The 20108-nt window shown below is 35.4% G+C and overlaps 1 protein-coding gene across 2 annotated transcripts in view; it reads left to right on the plus strand.

The window, feature by feature from the left end:
- Nucleotides 1-5024: 5024 nt before the first annotated feature.
- pkp1b (plakophilin 1b) overlaps nucleotides 5025-20108 on the plus strand; it is a 30975-nt gene continuing 15891 nt past the window's right edge. Inside the window, exons 1-5 of one of the 2 annotated variants that reach the window (XM_067458572.1) lie at nucleotides 5025-5441; nucleotides 11121-11218; nucleotides 15253-15686; nucleotides 16652-16793; nucleotides 19659-19863. In XM_067458572.1, coding sequence (XP_067314673.1) covers nucleotides 5249-5441; nucleotides 11121-11218; nucleotides 15253-15686; nucleotides 16652-16793; nucleotides 19659-19863 — 1072 coding nt within the window. In that variant the 5' untranslated portion in view covers nucleotides 5025-5248. The remainder of the gene's footprint in view (nucleotides 5442-11120; nucleotides 11219-15252; nucleotides 15687-16651; nucleotides 16794-19658; nucleotides 19864-20108) is intronic. The other variant, XM_067458573.1, reaches the window with a different exon arrangement.

Consider the following 20108-nt stretch of genomic DNA (forward strand, 5'->3'; position numbering starts at 1 on the left):
CTTGCATACGCTCTCAGACTAAATATAAAATATCTTAAACTGTGTGTGAAGATGAACGGAGGTCTTACGGGTGTGGAGCGACATTAGGGGGAGGAGTTAATGACTGACATTTTATTTTTGGATGAAACCCTGATCTGAGAAGGACACTGGGTCACTCTTTTATAATGTCTTAACTGAACTCATCACAACCGCTTTTATTCGCTTTTTCACACTGATTAGTTATTATTATCATTCTTTTGTGACTAGAGATTGAGGATAGTTCTTCTGGGAAAAAAGAAACCAGAAGATTAGCTAATAAAATCATTGATTCCATAACAGATCTACTTCAGTTGTTCTCAACCGAACCTCAGCGAACTTCAAATGAGGCCAATAAAAATAGGAATATCATTAATGATAATTTTTATGTACATTAATTATATAACAATTACCCCCCCAAAAAAACAAACAAAAACAAAACAACATTAAAGTGCCCCTGTTATGCTATTTTAAAGGTTCCTAATGTTGCTTTAGAGTCTCCTACAACAGGTTTACACGTGTCAAAGGAAAAAAAAATACGCTTTCTTTTTCTCATTATATACACTGCACAACACCACACTGTTCAATGATTCTCAAACGACTCGATGGATAAATTAGTCCTTTTTAATCTCTCTGCCCTGATTGGTCAAATGGCCCGGTCTGTTGTGATTGGTCTATCGCGTGTCAGAAGTGAAACGCTCACTTCAGCTCTGGAGGCTTCCTAAAGCTCAATGATTATACACACCGTGAAGACGGTAAAGATGGCGTTGATTTGACCATATAAATACGAGCAGGATGATTCTCAGTGATACGCTACTCATATTGAGGTTCATTATGAGATGTTTCAGCTGTAATTCCTCATCAGCATTAACAAGAACACATCCATCAACAAACACGTGTGTATTTCTCATTTACTGCGGTGCGCATGCGGGAACTGAGTCAATAAAAGCGCATACATTAGCCCAGCAATGACTGATGTAATAAACACTTGCTCAATTACTCAAAGGAGTAAGAACGAAGTGAGACCTGAATTCCTGTCGACTCGTTTGGGCGGTTCAGAGTGAATCCTTTCTTTTTTTGGGGACAATAACAAAACAGAACGTTTACATTCACAAACAACTATATGAAAGATAATATTCGAAAACGCATATTAGGGGCACTTTAGAGCATAAACTGAAATCACGTTTTGAAACATCTGCAATCATTATGTAAGTGTGTGTGTGTGTGTGTGTGTGTGTGTGTGTGTGTGTGTGTGAGTGTGGTGTGTGTGTAGGTTGAGAAGAATGGACCACTATGAATCACATAAGACAGCTCATAATCACTTGCTTATTGAATATATATGTTAACCTGCTGAGCAGGTGTTTCTGTCCTTTATATGTCAAATCTTTCCAATCATCTGCTTTTAAAGTTTGCTCTCACTGTGTACGCTTATGTCTGTGATAGAAACAAACTCATATTTAGTCCGTGGGAAAGTCAAGCGGAGGAAGATTAAACGATGCTGTCATTTGGATGTTTGTTCGGTCAAACCACTCCATAACTGTCTGTAAAGTTATTGTCCTTCTGTTTAACCATGTCGACAACCTCATCTATCTCTGATATAACAGTTTTGTTGCACATTTTATGAAAATAATAAAAAAAAAGATCATTTCTTCAGCAAAAGTTGCTCTCTTAAATGAAGTACTATCAATCAAGTAAGTTGAACTTAGATTACATTAATCTGACTTAAGAAAATGAGTTAAAGGAAACACATTGATTATATTTTTTCATCATGTTTTATGTCGGTTTTAATGTCATCTGCTTGCCACAAGAGTGCAGTGTTGGTTATCACAATCTTTGGTGAGGGAAGAAAAAGTTTCATGGTTGCTATTATTGTTATTACCTAAATATTCAGTGTTTAGTAGATATCGGGAGCAGTTCTGTTTGACTTTTTTCCCCTCATGTTTTTTTTAAATTGGTGTTTAATATGGTTATTTATTCTTAAGAAGAGAAAGTGACCTCTCCTCGGCTTTGTTCTTCAGGACAAGCACTCATTGTCTAAAAGAGTACGCTGTCATTTGCTGTTGACACATTGATGATGACACATTTGTGGAGCGAGACCTGCCCATGCAGATGATTCCAGGCTGTTCTGGCATGGGTGTGGTCCGACCTGCTGTCTGCACTTGTGTTGTTACTAATGCAGTCTGCGGGCTGACATTGATGAGTCTCCACCTTAGTCACCGAGGTTCTCAGCAGTTGCTCTCATGGCTGCGATAGCAGGATAATATCTCAAATACAGAGTGTGTTCTGCATTGATTCTTCAACATTTGGAGCTGCTCAGATCTTCTTGACTGGCTACTGTTCCCCTATAGTAAATGTTCAACTTTTAAGAACCCAATAGTATTTATCGTCCTCTTCGTATTATAAGGTTCTATCGTGACGTTTTTTTCAAAATTGAGTTATTCACATATTCTTATTCTGACAACTTATTTACATTATGTAATGTTTTTTTTTTTTTTTTTAAGTTGTGTACATTTTGGGTCTTATCGAAAAAAGAAAAAGGTTTGCACTGGACAAAATATTTGGCCTACCTTGCTTAATTTGAAATGTCCTATTTACATGGAAGTGCTAAAAATATGACATAAATGTCATAGAAAGGACAAAATTTACTTTCTAACATGTTGAGACATTGTTACAACATTCATTTTATATTTAATGTTAATTAAATAATGTTTTGGCAGATAGAACCTTATAATTCTAAGCGAAAAATTTTGAGAGGATTTTGATATTGTATATTTAGAATACATTTAGGGTCCCTGTTATTTTCATGTTTGAAAGAAACTTCATTTAAAGTAAATATATACATTTTCCTATATTTAAAATTTTAAAAAAACGTTGAAGTTCAATATCTCAAAACTACTCAGAACGATATTTTAGGTCTGTAATCGGCCACTAAGACATTCAAGACACCTCCATGAAAACGCTGGGTTAAAAACAACCCAAGTTGGGATGAAAATGGACAAACCCAGTAATTGGGTTGTTTGAATGGGTCCTTTCAATGGGTTCAAACAACCCAATTTCTGGGTTTGCCAATTTTCAACCCAACTTGGGTTGTTTTTAACCCAGTATGTTTTCGAGTGTGGGCAAAACACAACCTGTGCGGTAACACTTTAGTACGAGGACACATTCACTATTAACCACAACTTTGACCTCAAACTCCTAATCACTGCTTATTAATAGTTAGTAAGGTATTTGTTAAGTTTAGGTAGGCTATTAATATAAATGCAGAATTATGCATTATGCATTATTAATAAACAGCTAATATCCTAGTTATATGCATAAAAAGCAACTAGTTAATAGCGAGAATTGGACCATAATATAAAGTGTTACACGTTTTGTCAAATTGTAGTTATCAGGATTCCAATGAGAGAAATATTCATTTAATTGATTTGATTATAGTAATTCTTGCATATAAATCAATGTAATTCTCTTGTGCAGCATTTCATTTATTGGTAACACTTCACAATAAGGTTTTTATATAGAAATTAGTTTATTGGTCTTTGATAATGTTAATTTCCAACATTTACTAATCCATTAGTAGCCTAATCAAAGGTTGTTAGCGTTAGTTAATGCACTGTGTTGGGATGCACCAATATGACAATTCTGACCAATAACCGATAATTTTTCATATTTGAAAGCTGATAACTGATATATTGTTCATTAGTTCATGTTCTCAAGCCTAGATTATTATAATGCTCTACTGGGTGGTTGCCCTGCTCGCTTAATAAACAATTGATCTCTAATGTTAACACATGAGACCTTATGGTAAAGTGTTACCAATTGATTTCGTATTTGAAAAATGGTACTGTCAATCCATTCAAAAACATTATCTAATTTATCACAGTATTTCATAATTTTATATTGTAATAATTCCACAGTTACTCTCCAAACTAATGTAGAAATAACTTAAAGACAGTATATTTTAAATACTTGTTGGAATGGCATCTTTTTATGAATGAAGGCCAGTATCACTGACACTAAAACTGATACTGATGTCTGTGAAACATTAATGATAGACATTCAACATTACATTTCAACATTTATTAGGCTTCATATTAACCCATTTTAATACATTCCATATTTACCTGTGGCCTTCCTGTTAGACATATACCAAATAAAGTTATCAAAAAAATGTTTGTCTGCACTGCATGAATAATAAATTAAATATAGATCACAGCGAATGGTTTATTAGTCTGCTGTCACTTTAAGATCTGCTGCTGCCCACATAAAGTAAAAAAAAAAAAATGCTAATTGTGGCAGCACTAAATAAAAAAATCATCAGATTTTGTAACTTTTATAGTACTGGATGTTCATTACAATATTGTCGGCCCTCTTGTTTTACAGCACCAGTCGTTCTGTCATTGTTTACATATAGGGACTATATTTTCTAGCGGAAGCCTTATTTGCGTGTATAAAATGCTTTTAATTGGAAATTATGTCTGACTATAGTTATATCTATTTAAATAGTGTGTAAAAGCAAAAAACAACAACAAAAAAACCAATGCGAAACGCCATAAGAAACGGCTGTTTTGTAAATAAATACCCATTACAACACCCTTTACACAACCTTACACTTATAAAGCATCTCCGTATTAAATGCATATTGGGGGTGGGGGCATGTTAAAGCAAAAACAAGCGCTAATTGTGACAGCACTAAACAAAAAAATCATCAGATTGTATTATTTTATACTTGATGATCAATATTGTTGGCCCTCTTGTTTTACAGCACCAGTCGATCTGTCATTGTTTACATATAGGGACTATATTTTCTAGCGGAAGGGTTTCACTTATATTAATTGCGTGTATAAAATGCTTTTAATCGGAAAGTGTGTTCTTCGAAATGTGTATGAGGCATTTAAATGTAATTATGTACTGTAGTGTGTAAAAGCGAAAACACAATGAGAAACGGCTGCTTTGAGAATAAACGCACCCAGCCTTATAGCTACAACGCCCTCTACACAGCACATCAGGCGTTAAAAGCGTATCTATTATCCGCATTAAAAGTGACACTTTGTGCTATCATTAGGAGGAGCAGGTGTTGTGTATAGCCGTCATATGGGCGTGGACGAGGGCTGGTCCAGGTGGATCTCTCCGTGAGTCAAACCCTGAATCAAACACACGACAGCCCGACGGAGCAGATAGTTGGAGCTTTACGCATCGGACCTCACCTGTCTCACCAGGAGAGACTAAAGCCAAAATGATGCCCGAACCTTTATATTCGGCTCTGTCGATAGGACATGTGGAAGACACGTCCCTCGCGGTTCCGTCAGACCGCGACCTGAGGTCCGCGCAGCAGAGAGTTCTGGACCAGGTCCATACCATAAAGAGGAGCAAGTCCAAACACGGCAGCAGCAGCAGCAAGAGTGTGTCCGGCCTCGGCTCGCCCACCAGTGAGTACACACACACATGCGGTTACACTTCTAGTGCATTGATATTTTAGTCTGAATAACAAAACTTCCATGGTATTGTCATACACTCTTGGAGGTACAGTGCTGTCACTGGGGCAGTCCCCTAAGGTACACAAGTGAAAAGGTATATCTTTGTACCTTACTCACCCCTACATAGTACATATTAGTACCTTAAAAGGTACATATCTGTACTTTAAGAGTGTGTATTAGTACCTTAAAGGCTCATATCAGTACTTTAAGAGTGCGTATTAGTACCTTAAAGGCTCATATCAGTACTTTAAGAGTGCGTATTAGTACCTTAAAGGCTCATATCAGTACTTTAAGAGTGCGTATTAGTACCTTAAAGGCTCATATCAGTACTTTAAGAGTGTGTGTTAGTACCTTAAAGGTACATAACAGCACTTTAAGAGTGTGTGTTAGTTTCTTAAAGGTACATATCAGTACTTTAAGAGTGTGTGTTAGTACCTTAAAGGCTCATATCAGTACTTTAAGAGTGTGTATTAGTACCTTAAAGGCTCATATCAGTACTTTAAGAGTGTGTATTAGTACCTTAAAGGCTCATATCAGTACTTTAAGAGTGTGTGTTAGTACCTTAAAGGTACATATCAGCACTTTAAGAGTGTGTGTTAGTTTCTTAAAGGTACATATCAGCACTTAAAGAGTGTGTGTTAGTTTCTTAAAGTCTCATATCAGTACTTTAAGAGTGTGTGTTAGTACCTTAAAGGTACATATCAGCACTTTAAGAGTGTGTGTTAGTACCTTAAAGGTTCATATCAGTACTTTAAGAGTGTGTGTTAGTACCTTAAAGGTACATATCAGTATTTTAAGAGTGTGTATTAGTACCTTTAAATGTACATATCAGTACTTTAAGAGTGTGTATTAGTACCTTAAAGGGACATATCAGTACTTTAAGAGTGTGTGTTAGTACCTTAAAGGGACATATCAGTACTTTAAGAGTGTGTGTTAGTACCTTAAAGGGACATATCAGTACTTTAAGAGTGTGTGTTAGTACCTTAAAGGGACATATCAGTACTTTAAGAGTGTGCATTAGTACCTTTAAGAGTGTGTATTAGTACCTTAAAAAATGTACATATCAGTACTTTAAGAGTGTGTATTAGTACCTTTAAGAGTGTGTATTAGTACCTTTAAGAGTGTGTATTAGTACCTTAAAAAATGTACATATCAGTACTTTAAGAGTGTGCATTAGTACCTTTAAGAGTGTGTATTAGTACCTTAAAAAATGTACATATCAGTACTTTAAGAGTGTGTATTAGTACCTTAAAAAATGTACATATCAGTACTTTAAGAGTGTGTATTAGTACCTTAAAAAATGTACATATCAGTACTTTAAGAGTGTGTATTAGTACCTTTTCAGTTTTGTACCTTATGGTATCGCTCCAGTGACAGCAATGTACCTTTTTTCTGACAGTGTAGACTGGAACAAAAACACATTTTATAGCCAGTGCAACTGTTCCCCTGCGTATATTCAGACACATTTATACTGTTTTTATCTATATTTAATGTATTTGGTTGCTCAATAAGACATTCAAGGGGCAAAAATTTGTTTTGGTAACACTTTAGTATGGGGAACACATATTCACTATTAACTCCGACTTCTCCCTCAATAAACTCCTAATTTACTGCTAATTAATAGTTAGTAAGGTAGTTTCTGTAGCGGTTAAGTTTAGGTATTGGGTCGGATTAAGGGATGTAGAATAAGGTCATGCAGAATAAGGCATTAATATGAGCTTTAAAAGTACTAATAAACAGCCAATATCCTAGTAATATCCATGATCATAAGCAACTTGTTAATTACTGAACCTAAAATAAAGTGTTACCCAATTTTGCCACATTACCCTATTGCCACATTTTTTTTCTGTGATATTTTATGGTAGGCACGCTTACAAAATTGCATCACAGTGTTCTTATAAGGATTTTTTTGTTGTTGTATGTGTGTCGTCATAATAATGTTTCCATAATCAAAACTTATAAAGTAATGTTCGGGGTGTTTTGCAAGAAACGCAATGTAAAATATTCTTATATTTAGCCCTATTTTAGTGTTTCACCACAATAAATGGCCTATGATTAATCACATAAGTTGTTTATATAATAAATGTGTGTGTACTTTTGTCAGATATGATTTATTGATTTGAAAGCACTATATATTTTATAGCCAGTGTAACTGTTCCCCCAGGTATATCCAGGCACATTTATACTGTTTATATATATATATATATATATATATATATATATATATATATATATATATATATATATATATATATATATATATATATATATATATATATATATATATATATATATATATATATATATTTAATGTATTTGGCATTTAAAGGGGCATTCAAACGCAATTTTTCAATTGGCACATTTTTTCGTTGATATTTTAAGGTAGGCTCCTCCGCAAAATAGTGTCATGCTGTTCTTAGAAGGGTTTTTTGGTTTTGTGTAAGGGGCCATAATAATGTTTCCATAACCAAAATTTATAAAGTTATGTTTTGGGGAATTTTGCAAGACACTCAATGTAAAATATTTGTATATTTTGGCCTATTTCCCCACCATAAATAGCCTCAATATGATCAATTAATCACATAAGTTTGTGTTTATATAATATATGTGTGTGTACTTTTGTCAGATGTGATTTATTGATTTGACAGCACTGTATATTTTCTAGCCAGTGCAACTGTTCCCCCAGGTGTATTCAGACACATTTATACTATTTTATATATTCAAAAGTATATATTTAAGGTCTTTGATAGCTCAATAAGACGAAATGAGTTGTATTCTATTGTCACATTTTTTCTGTGATATTTTATTGGGGCGCCCTCACGAAATAATGACATGGTGTTCTTAGAAGGATTTTTTTGTTTTATGTAAGGTGCCATAATAATGTTTCTATAACCAAAATTTATAAAGTAATGTTTCGGGGTGTTCTGCTAGACACTCAATGTAAAAAATGCCCTGTTTTAGTGTTTTATAAAGCGCTTCATCACCATAAATAGCCTATATATATGATCGATTAATCACATACGTTTGTGTATATATAGTATATGCGTGTGTACATTTTCCTTTAATGTAAGATGTGATTTATTGATTTGACAGCACTAATATATTTTACAGGCAGTGCAACTGTTCCCCCAGTAAATGTTTGCATATTCAGTTTTTATATATATATATATAATATAGTATATATTTAAGGTCAATAAGACATCCAAGGCACCTACATAGGGGTAAAAATGGGTTTTGTTAAAATATTACCATATTTTTTCTATTACCTAATTTTTATGGTAGGCGCTCTTACAAAATATTGACATGGTGTTCTTAGAAGGATTTCTTTGTTGTATATAAGGTGCCATAATAATGTTTCCATAACCAAAAACCTATAAAGTAAAATTCTGGTGTTTTTCAAGACACTCAATGTAAAATATGCCCTATTTTTGTGTTTTCTAAAGCGTTTTCCCAATATAAATAGTGCTGTCAAATCAATCAATAAATAAATTGTATTAGTTTGTGTTTACACAACATGTGTGTACTTTTGTGTTTTATGTTAGATGTGATTTATTGATTTGACAGCACTAATATATATATATATATATATATATATATATATATATATATATATATATATATATATATATATATATATATATATATATATATATATAAAGGTCCGGCTGTAAACATTTATTTTCATGATTTATCATCACAACTTTGGATACACTTTATTTTAAGGTGTCTCTGTTACACAGTAATTACACACTTAAGCTCTGAGTAATATTAAGTAACTGCATGTAATTACTATCGGGATTGGTTTAGGGTGAGTTATTATTATAATATAATTATTACTATCCGCTTGGTAAGTCGTGACGTAAGGAACGCCGTTTCTGGTTCCAAGCCTCAACTCATTTCACTTGAGAATGCCATTGACGCCCGTTTATGAGCGCTGTTTATTCATATTAAACATCAAACCTTTAAAAAAGTTAAACATTTTAAATACTTACAGTCTACACAACAGTCTCTGTGCTCACAGACATTAATATTTTAACGATTTATAGAAGATGAATCACAATGAATTTTGTATGGAGAATAAGGTTATGATTATAACTTTTTTGTATTCTTACACCACATTGTGTGTGTATATTAGCACCGTTTGTAGTTTTTCTCGTGGTATAAGATTGAGCCTTTGGACCCGGAAGCGCCGCCGCGTGACGTCAGCTTTAACAACCGGATAGTAACGTGTGTAACAATAAGACTGTAAAAAAAAGTGTTACCCAACATTTGATCTTTTGTCTATTCAACTTACATAACGTGCTTCAGATAACACAATATTTTGCCTTTCTATTTATTAAACCAATTTCCTTTATTGTATTAACTTAAATGTTTAATTTCATGAACTCAAAATTTTAAGGCAACCAGGTAACTAAGTTACAGTGTGTGTCAGACAATCCAATACTGTATAACTGAAAATTTTCTTTCTCTTAAAAAAATCACTTTCATATTATTTTATTCATGCATATTCTAAATAAAAAATATATATTGTTCCCACACTGTAAAAAAAATTGTTGGTTTAACTTCTAAAGTAAGTATCCTGGTTGCCTTAAATTTTGAGTTTATTTAAATAAAAACTTTGAGTTGATGCAATGAAGGAAATTGGTTTAATAAATAGAAACTCAAAATATTATTGTATCTGAACCACATAAAAAATGTGATAAATCATGAAAATAGCACAATTTGGCTGCGTCGTCAGAAATAAAACACACACAATTAACCAATATGCTGACAAAATCTTTTAATAATATTTGAATAAAGGTTGTCGATTCTCAAAAATGTTCATTGTATTAACTAAAAATTTTAATTTCAATGAACTCAAAATTAAGGCAACCATTGTTAGGCAACTTTCTTATTTAAGGCAACTTATTTTTTTAATAATGTTTTACAGTGTAGATACTGAAACTCATCCTGATCAATATTTGAATGGAGATGTCGATGCCTGTTCCTGAATGTTACGCTTGCATTTAAAACAGTCCTTTCATAATTTACTTACAAATGTGTTTTATAATAATTAATTACTTAGATTTTTATCTCTCAGATAATTTAAGTAAAAATGTTTCACATTGCTTTGAGAAATATTTACTTTTGGCTTTCTGATATTGAGATGCATAAAACCTTAACTTAAATGGCATATTATTATTATTATTAAAACCAAAAGATCTTAAGAACATTAGGTTACACTTCATTTTACAGTGTCCATTACATATTTAAATGTAGTTACTATACACTGCAAAAAAAAATATTGTTGGTTTAACTTAAAAAGTAAGTAATCTGATTGCCTTAAAATGTTGAGTTTATTGAAATAAAAAATTTGAGTTGATACAATGAAGGAAATTGGTTTAAAAAATAGAAACTCAAAATATTATTGTATCGTAAGAATATAAAAAAGCGATAAATCATGAAAATAGCACTATTTGGCTGCGTCATCACAAATAAAACACACACACAATTAAACAATTTTTTTACAGTGAAGATATGTTGATCTTAAGAATGTAATGTACCTTACTATAATACATTAGTAGTTACAGGTTTTATATGTATATTTTAATACTGCAATGTGTGTTATTATTGTTGTTAACCTAAAAACAGTTTCTTCAATGGCAGGCCCTGAAAGTGACGGCGTGTTTTACGACTTCAAGTTCTCTCCCAGTGTGCCGTTCAGCAGAGGAGGAACCATGACCAACGGGGTAAAGTTATGTTATTAATCCGTCATTGTGTTATTAATGCCGAGTGCTCAGTTTCCCACAGTTAAACACACACTTCTCTTTGAGTCAGCTATTCAACATAACTATGGAAACTTGTGAAATGTCAAACGCTCTTCAGTTTGTAACTAATAGCCTGGTTATGCAGGATCACATGAATAAATCAGCATTTAAAGGAGAATACACTGAAAAACTATTATTTTACATTGTAATAATATATCACAATATTACATTTTTTTTCTGTATTTTTGATCAAATAAAAGCAGGCTTGATGAGCAGAAGAAACTTCTTTTTTTTTAAAAAAAAACATTACAGATAGTAGTGTGTCCAAACCAAGCCTGCAGTCTCCCTCTCATTTACTGAAGCTTTCGCGCCTCGATCGCCCCCCGGTGACCGGTCCCAGTATAGCCGCCCCTCTGTGTTTTCTAATGGACGCGAGGCAAACTAAATAATAAAATTACTCTTCAAAAATGTTTCCCCAAAGTTAGTTTATGTCACTGAAGGCAGTTATCATCACGATGATTTCATTTCAGGTGTTCGTTTTAAAAATAAGTTTACTTTGAGTTAGTTATTTGATGCTATAAAAACGGGGGGTGTGACGTCATGATTGACAGCTGAGACTGACGGCTTCTCTGAGTGAAGTTGTCACTGAGGCACTAACGGACTTTTTTCGACATTTTTGGGAGCAGATTAGAGCTTTAGCTTTAATTTCTACATTTCCATAACTGTTTATTTCACACCAACATAATTAATTGTTCTGCATCTGCGAGAGTGTGGGCGGGCTTTTGATATCGCGACTGTACTTCCTGCTGTACTTCCTGCGCTCTACTGCGCAACGCCGGTCCCGAAATCGCTACTGCGCAGACTCGGTCCCAAGATGTCCGCGCCGTGCAAGGCCGCCTGAAAGCTTCAAATATGACAAGCGGAAACGGATGATGTCGAGTCGTCCATATTTTTTTACGGTCTATGGTCCAAACTTTTGGCCTGTACTGTATCTCCCTGATATTATTACACAAACAGCCGGACATGAGAACGGGGAAAACAGTGTCTGTATATCCACACATTCACTTCTACTCCCATTAAAAAACGTAACATTTGCTACTAACAAATAGTTAAAAAAATTAAATAAATGTGTGTGGTGTGCTCGATTAACGGAGACTTCTCACAGCTCTTGCAGGCGGTTGCACTTGTTTGTTTCGTTGCTTCTATCGCTCTCCTCTTTTGGATAAAAGTGTCTGCTAAATGATTAAATGTAAATGCTACTCAATTCACGTTTTCTAGTGAGTTATGCAAGGGAGAAAGGGACGCCACTCCTCTCCTTCATGACTCATCTCAGTGTTGTTTTCTGGGTATTCTGCCAACATTTCTTTGCATTTGGGCGTCTCCGCAGGACTCCTAAAGCCCTCGTGTTTGGCTATAATGGAGTGTGTAATACAGCCGTGTTGTCGTTTTTGTGTGTGCATAAACCGTGTTTTGACATCCAGTCCAATCTAGAGAGCTTTATACACTACAGACGGTGTCAAAGCAAAGACGTCACGATCAATGAGCCGCTCTAATATACTTCAGTTCGGCTCAATAACCAGCTCAGCTCACGTCTCAGTCAAATCAATAATAAAGATGAATATTAAGTGCAGTGGTCTCAGTCAAATCAATAATAAAGATGAATATTAAGTGCAGTGGTGTAAAGTAACGAATCACAAATCCTCTAATTACTGTAATTGAGTAGTTTTTCTCAGGAATTGTACTTTTTTAATTAGTTTAAAAACAGTGCACTTTTCCTTGAGTACATTTTAAGTGATGTATCGGTCATTTTACTGCGATATTTTCCTTAAATCTGCCGTCGCTAAATTATGTTTATTTATTTTTCCGTGGTAGGTTTCCGTTGAACGTGATTGGCTAAGACGAATAATCAGTCCTGCGTCTCCATGCGTGACTCGTCAAATCACCCATGATAGCGAGCAGCCTAAAGTGAGGCACGCGCGTGCTTTAGGAAATGGGGTTGCTGTGCCTTTCTTCGAGTTCGTTTAACATGTTAATGCGTTAACCTGCTTTCTGTCAGCTTATTGAAGTGCATATTTTAATGTAATGTCTTCTCACATGGCGATTTAAAATTGTAGTCCATGTATATAGCAAATAACTTTAATAAAACACCAGATTAATATTTAAATCAGGTTATTTTTTTCATTGCAAGCAAATAATCAGTGGTGAAAGTTACTCGATTCTGATTTCTTAAGTGTATTTTTTTAAAAGAGAAATCCATTGAAATTAAAGCAGTACAATGAATGTGTCTTGAAAAGAAAGAGCTCTTCTTTTTTAATTATGTACAACGCTTTGCAACCTTTTAAAATTAACCGCAAGAAAGCCTCTACAGAATGGTTGTCATGAATGTTAACAGATTATTGGTTGCTTTCTCAAATATTACATGGCTGTATTTTTAATGCTAGCAGTCAAAAAATACAAATAAATAGTCAAAGAAATATTGAAATACTGTTGGAGATGTTTTTTGTTCTTACTGAGAATCCTCCATAAAACAGTAAGCTGTGTTTTTAATTAGCAGGGTATAAGGAGGAAGAACATTCATAGCGTAATACTCTCGAGGGCTACTTTTTACTGCTACTTTGAGTAGTATTTAGGACAGGTACTTTTACTCTACTACTACAGTACTTCTCCTTGAGTATGCTTTTTCAGTTCTCTTTCCATCACTGATTACTAGGCAAGCCCAAGCGACCGCGGCAGACGGTGTAAAACTGTCAGTTCTGCATGAACATACTCGTGTTATCTTCTGTCAAACGGCACTGAAGCCACGACAACTAGATTAACTAGCACTAGTTAAAATGCTCTATTTTGCATTTAATCATAAATTTGCATTTTGCAAGTGATTTCTTTGCATTCGTTTTTTTTTTGCATTTAAATGTTTTAATTAGAAATGATGGCATCAGCTCCTAGTAAATGTCAGTGAAATTGACTTTAACACGTATAGTAAATTACTAGTTAAAATGCTATATTTTGCATTTAATCATAAATTAAAATGTGCATTGTTTGCATGTGATTTCTTTGCATATTTTTTTAAAATGATAAATTATGACACCCCCTTGATATTCTGAGTGAAGAATTGACTTTAAACTGTGAATTAAAGCACCAGTTTAAAATGCTTTTTTTGCATTAAATCATAAATTAAAACATGCATTTTGTTGCATGTCATTTCTTTGTATTGCATTTTTGTGCATTATTGTTTTTTGCATTTACATTTTTCATAATAAATGATATTTTGAGTGAAGAATTGACTTTAAACAGTGAATTATAGCACCAGTTAAAATGCTCTATTTTGCATTTAATTATAAATAAAACATGTGCATATTGTTGCACATGATTTCTTTGCATAGCATTTTTGTGCATCATAATAAATAATTTAAGTGAAGAATTGACTTTTTGCATTTAAATTTGTAATAAGAAACAAAACTTTAAAACTGTAATGAGAAGAGCTGACTTTAAAGGGATAGTTCACCCAAAAATTAGATGTTTATCTGCTGACCCCCAGTGCAGATGTAGGCGTGTTTGTTTCTTCAGTAGAAGATTTTTAACTCAACCGTTGCTGTGTGCCAGTCATATAATGTCGTGAATGGGGAACAAGTCTATGAGAGCAAAACATACAAACAAAAAAAACATGCATGCACAAAAACCCTGCTGCTCCTGACGACACATTGGTTTGTTAATACACGAACCGATCGGTTTCTGTGAGAAACACAACAGTATTTGTTATTTTTTTACCTCATATCAGACGAATCTCATCTAGTGTTCCCATCGGCTGTAACTTTCGTCTGGTAAGGTCAAACTGACACGATCATATATATATATATATATACCTCATTAGTGCCTGCGCGGATCGGTCGAATGAGGCATCTACATAAGGTATATCTATGATCGCGTCGGTTTGACCTTACCAGACGGAAGTAATAGTAATAAACAGATTTTCACTTTTGGATCAACTAACCCTTTGACACCATTGTTTCCTTGTGCAGAACATGCAAAGGCAGAATGTAATGCGCAATCCGAGTAACTCCCGCGGCTCGAGCGGTCAGCGAGTGACCAGCAGCTACAGCCGTTTGGACCGGTCCATGTTCTCCCCGACCAACACTTTGCCGACCCAGCCTCGGCCCGCTAATCAGCTGTACAACAATAAAGCCACTCGCAGCGCTCCAGACCTCGGCTTCCAGCCCTTCGCCAACGGAGCCGGCAATACTCAACGCAGCCAAACCGGCCGGAAGACCATCGGGATAGACCGGACCATCAGCCAGCCAAACCCGGTTCTGGGCAACGGCACTCTCGGCAGAATGACCAACAGCTATCCGGTCGGCAACTTTCAGGCGGTCAGCAGACGCCCGTCCTCCCTGCAGTCCAACGGAGACTCCAGGATGTCTGTGATCCGGACTGGACAGGTCCAGAATATATCTGGGTGAGTTGTGTGCCGTTTAATTCCTTTTTTTCCTCTTTTTTTATTAGGAGTGCACAACTTACAACAGAGTAAACAAAGAACACAACAACAAAACACAAACACAACAATAAAACCGCAATAATAATAACAGCAATAAAACAAAAATAAGCAGAAATTACAAATAATTGTACACTGTAAACTAATTTTTGTTGGTTTAACTTAAAAAGTAAGTAACCTGGTTGCCTTAAAATTGAGTTTATTGAAATAAAAAAGTTGTTGATGCAATGAAGGAAATTGGTTTATTAAATAGAAACTCGAAATATTATTGTATCTGAACCACATAAAACATTTGATAAATCATGAAAATAGCACAATTTGGCTGCGTCATCACAAATAAAACACACACAATTACCCAATATGCTTACAAAATCTTTTAATAATATTTTAATAAAGGTTGTCGATTCTCAAAAAGGTTCATTGCATTAACTCACATTTTTAATTTCAATGAACTCAAAATTTTAAGGCAACCAGGCAACTTATTTTTTAAATCATTTTTACAGTGTAGTAATAGGAGAAGTATTTAAATAGTGATAGCATGTATAATAAATATTATGATAATTTTGAATTATTTACTTCTTTTTTTTCTTTCCCTTCTCTTCCTTGCTTCTTCCCTCCTTTTTGTGATGACGCAACAATAATATCAGTAATAATAATGACAATAGCAATAATGATACTAAAGATGGTGACCAGTTATATTAACGGCAATAGTAATATCAATGATAGATAACATTAATAATAATGATGATGATAACAGTAGTGGCACTAATAAAAAAATAAAAAATAAAAATAAAATCCATAATAATATTAACAACATTTGTATCAATAATAATAATACCAACAGAAATAATAATACTAGATATAGCGATGATGCTAATACTTCAGTAGTGTTTTGATTCTGATGTGCTGATTTATGACCGGTCTCACAGGTTGAACGCCGAGAAGCTTTTGTCCGATATGACGATGCGAGAGGCGGTGGACAGTCTGTACAGCACGGATGAGAGTGTCCAACAACGTGGAGCTGCCTACATTCAGCACAGCACCTTCACTGATGACAAGGCCAAGCAAGAGGTCAGAACCAGAACCTGGACCCGTTTTTATCAAGTTTCTTAAAGTGCCATTAAGATAAGATATTTTATATTTAGTCCGAGAGCGTATGCAAGTGTATGCACACTATACTGTCCATGTCCAGAAAGGGAATAAAAACATCATCACAGTAGTCCATATGAGACATCAGTGGGTTAATTAGAGTCTCTTGAAGCATCCAAAATACATTTGGGTCCAAAAATAACAAAAACTACGACTTTATTCAGCATTGGCTTCTCTTCCGCGTTTGTTTTCAATCCTCAAATAAAGATTCAAACGGTTATGAATCAGCGAATCGATCAATGATTCGGATCGCCAATGTCACGTGATTTCAGCAGTTTGACACGAGATCCGAATCATGAATCAATTCACTGACTCATAACCGTTTGAATCTTTATTTGAGGATTGAACACAAACGCGGAAGAGAAGCCAATGCTGAATAAAGTCGTAGTTTTTGTTATTTTTGGACCCAAATGTATTTTGGATGCTTCAAGAGACTCTAATTAACCCACTGATGTCTCATATGGACTACTGTGATGATGTTTTTATTCCCTTTCTGGACATGGACAGTATAGTGTGCATACACTTGCATACGCTCTCAGACTAAATATAAAATATCTTAAACTGTGTGTGAAGATGAACGGAGGTCTTACGGGTGTGGAGCGACATTAGGGAGAGGAGTTAATGACAGACATTTCATTTTTGGGTGAACTAACCCTTTAAGTGCTGAGAATTCATGAAATGTACTCCTAATTTCAAACTTAAGTATAAAAGCAAGTTATCAAATTTCTTAAAGCTAAGATTCACTCTTACTCTCCCAGTTATTTAAGAGTTTGAGAGTGGTCAGGAGTGTCCAGTAGGGGCTTGTGATAGACTGAGGAGACTGAGACGTGCGCACATTTTTAGAAGAGGAAGAATGTTTGTGAAATGTTTGACGATGAGCAGTTCATCAGACGGTATTGTTTGGACAGAGCAGGCATCATCTTTATCAGTGCTGGATAATGTTGGACTGAACTTGCCTTTTATAACATTCTGCCGTTCGAGTAATTCAGCCAACACTGATCGCTTCTTCCTCCAGTTTGGTTTTCTTTTGGAGCCCATGGTGGCTGATTATATCATGAGATCTAGGCTATATATAGGCAGGTCCGCTAACAGCACACCAGTTTAAAAAAAGGAATTAAGACATGGATGAAAATCGTGATTATCTTTCATTTCAAATGTGTATATTATGATGTATTGTCAAATGTGTGTTGATTGTAAACTCCTCTTAGAAATTTCACCATTCAGTGTGAATTTATCTGAGAATATTCTTAAATAAGGACATCTCTTCAGTGATTGGTTCATGCCTATGACATCATCCAAAATCCTGTTTGTGGCACAGCAGAGTCGTGATCAACTCTAAGACTGACACTTAAGACTTAGTCCTACACTTTACTTAAAGGATGATTGGGATGCTTGATAACTAACGTTTAAGTCTGTTCTAAAATTATTGGACTTGCAATGAGGACTCTTTCTATCATAAGTGATCAGCAAACATTGAGGTTGTCCTGTAGGATTTTACAAGATCGGTCACATGTCCTTTTTTCTGTCTTTGAGTGGCTCCCCTCGGGGCGACGTCTTCGTTTGTCCGGGCTGTAGGACACAAAGGAGGAGGGCAACCTTTGTTCCAAAATCAGTGCTGCTTTTAAATTCACAGCCGTCCTTAAGTACCATCAATTTCACATTGCAGTGATTTTTATTTTATTTTTTTTAATCTTTTTTTTTTTTATATGTATATATTAGTGTATTTATTCTTTCTTATATATGATTGAACTTGTTTTAATATATCTGCACTTGTGCACATTGTGTTATTTGTTTATTGTATGATTTTATGTTTAGTAGTGTGTTACTCTACGAGGCCTTCTTAATTCCCCCCTTGGGGACAAATAAAGTTGTTGAATTGAATTAAAGGGATAGTTCACCCAAAAATGAGCCTGTGATGTTTATCTGCTGACCCCCAGTGTGTCCAACATGTAGATGTGTTTGTTTCTTGACAGCAGAACACAAATTAAGATTTTTAACTCAACCGTTGCTGTGTGAAGGTCATATAATGGGGTGAACGGGTAACAATTCAATGAGATAAAAAAAAAAAAACATGCTTAGACAACATGAACAAAGAGCCCTGCGGCTCATGACGACACACTGATATCTTAAGACACAAAACGATCAGTTTGTGTGAGAAATCGAGCCGTATTTATATCATTTTTTACCTCAAACATAACGCTATATCCAACAGCCTGGAACGCGCTTCACTTCCGGTAAGGTCAATATACACGATCTGGCTCGTATATCCAAATATCTTATATCGTATATATATTCGTATATCCGTGTATTTTTTGACCTTACTGGAATTGAAGCGCGTTCCAGCCTGTTGGATATAGCGTTATATTTGAGGTAAAAAATGATATAAATACGGCTCGATTTCTCACACAAACTGATCGTTTTGTGTCTTAAGATATCAGTGTGTCGTCATGAGCCGCAGGGCTCTTTCTGCATGTTGTCTAAGCATGTTGTTTTACTCTCATAGACTTGTTCCCCATTCACCCCATTATATGACCGACACAGCAGCGGTTGAGTTAAACATCTTCATATGTGTTCTCCTGAAGAAACAAACACACCTACATGTTGGATGCCCTGGGGGGGGGTCAGCAGATCAACATCACATTTTTATTTTTGGGCGAACTATCCCTTTAAGTGCAGCTTTGAGGCAATCATTTCTTTACTCAAGTCAATTCTTAGCAGAGTAATTCTAAGATGCTCGATGAATACGGGCTCTCCGAGTCTGACCCTCTGGTTCTGGTTCCGTCGCAGGTTCTGACCCTGAAGGGCATTCCTCCGCTGGTCGGCCTGTTGAGCAGCTCCAGCCCTCAGGTTTTGGAGACGGTGGCTGCGGCTCTGAGGAACGCGGTCTTCAAAAACCAGGCAAATAAAGAAGAAGTGCAGCGCTGTGGAGGAATCACTCAGGCCGTGCAGCTGCTCAGCAACACCAACTCTGAGACACAGAAACACCTGACGGGTGCGGAGCGCTCGCTTTACGTCTCACACACACACACGCGCACACACAAACTCTGAGACACAGAAACACCTGACGGGTGCGGAGCGCTCGCTTTACGTCTCACACACACACACGCGCACACACAAACTCTGAGACACAGAAACACCTGACGGGTGCGGAGCGAACACTTTACGTCTCACACACACACACACACACCAACTCTGAGACACAGAAACACCTGACGGGTGCGGAATGCTCGCTTTACG

The sequence above is a fragment of the Pseudorasbora parva genome, chromosome 12 (assembly GCF_024679245.1).
Source record: "Pseudorasbora parva isolate DD20220531a chromosome 12, ASM2467924v1, whole genome shotgun sequence".
NCBI lineage: Eukaryota > Metazoa > Chordata > Actinopteri > Cypriniformes > Gobionidae > Pseudorasbora > Pseudorasbora parva.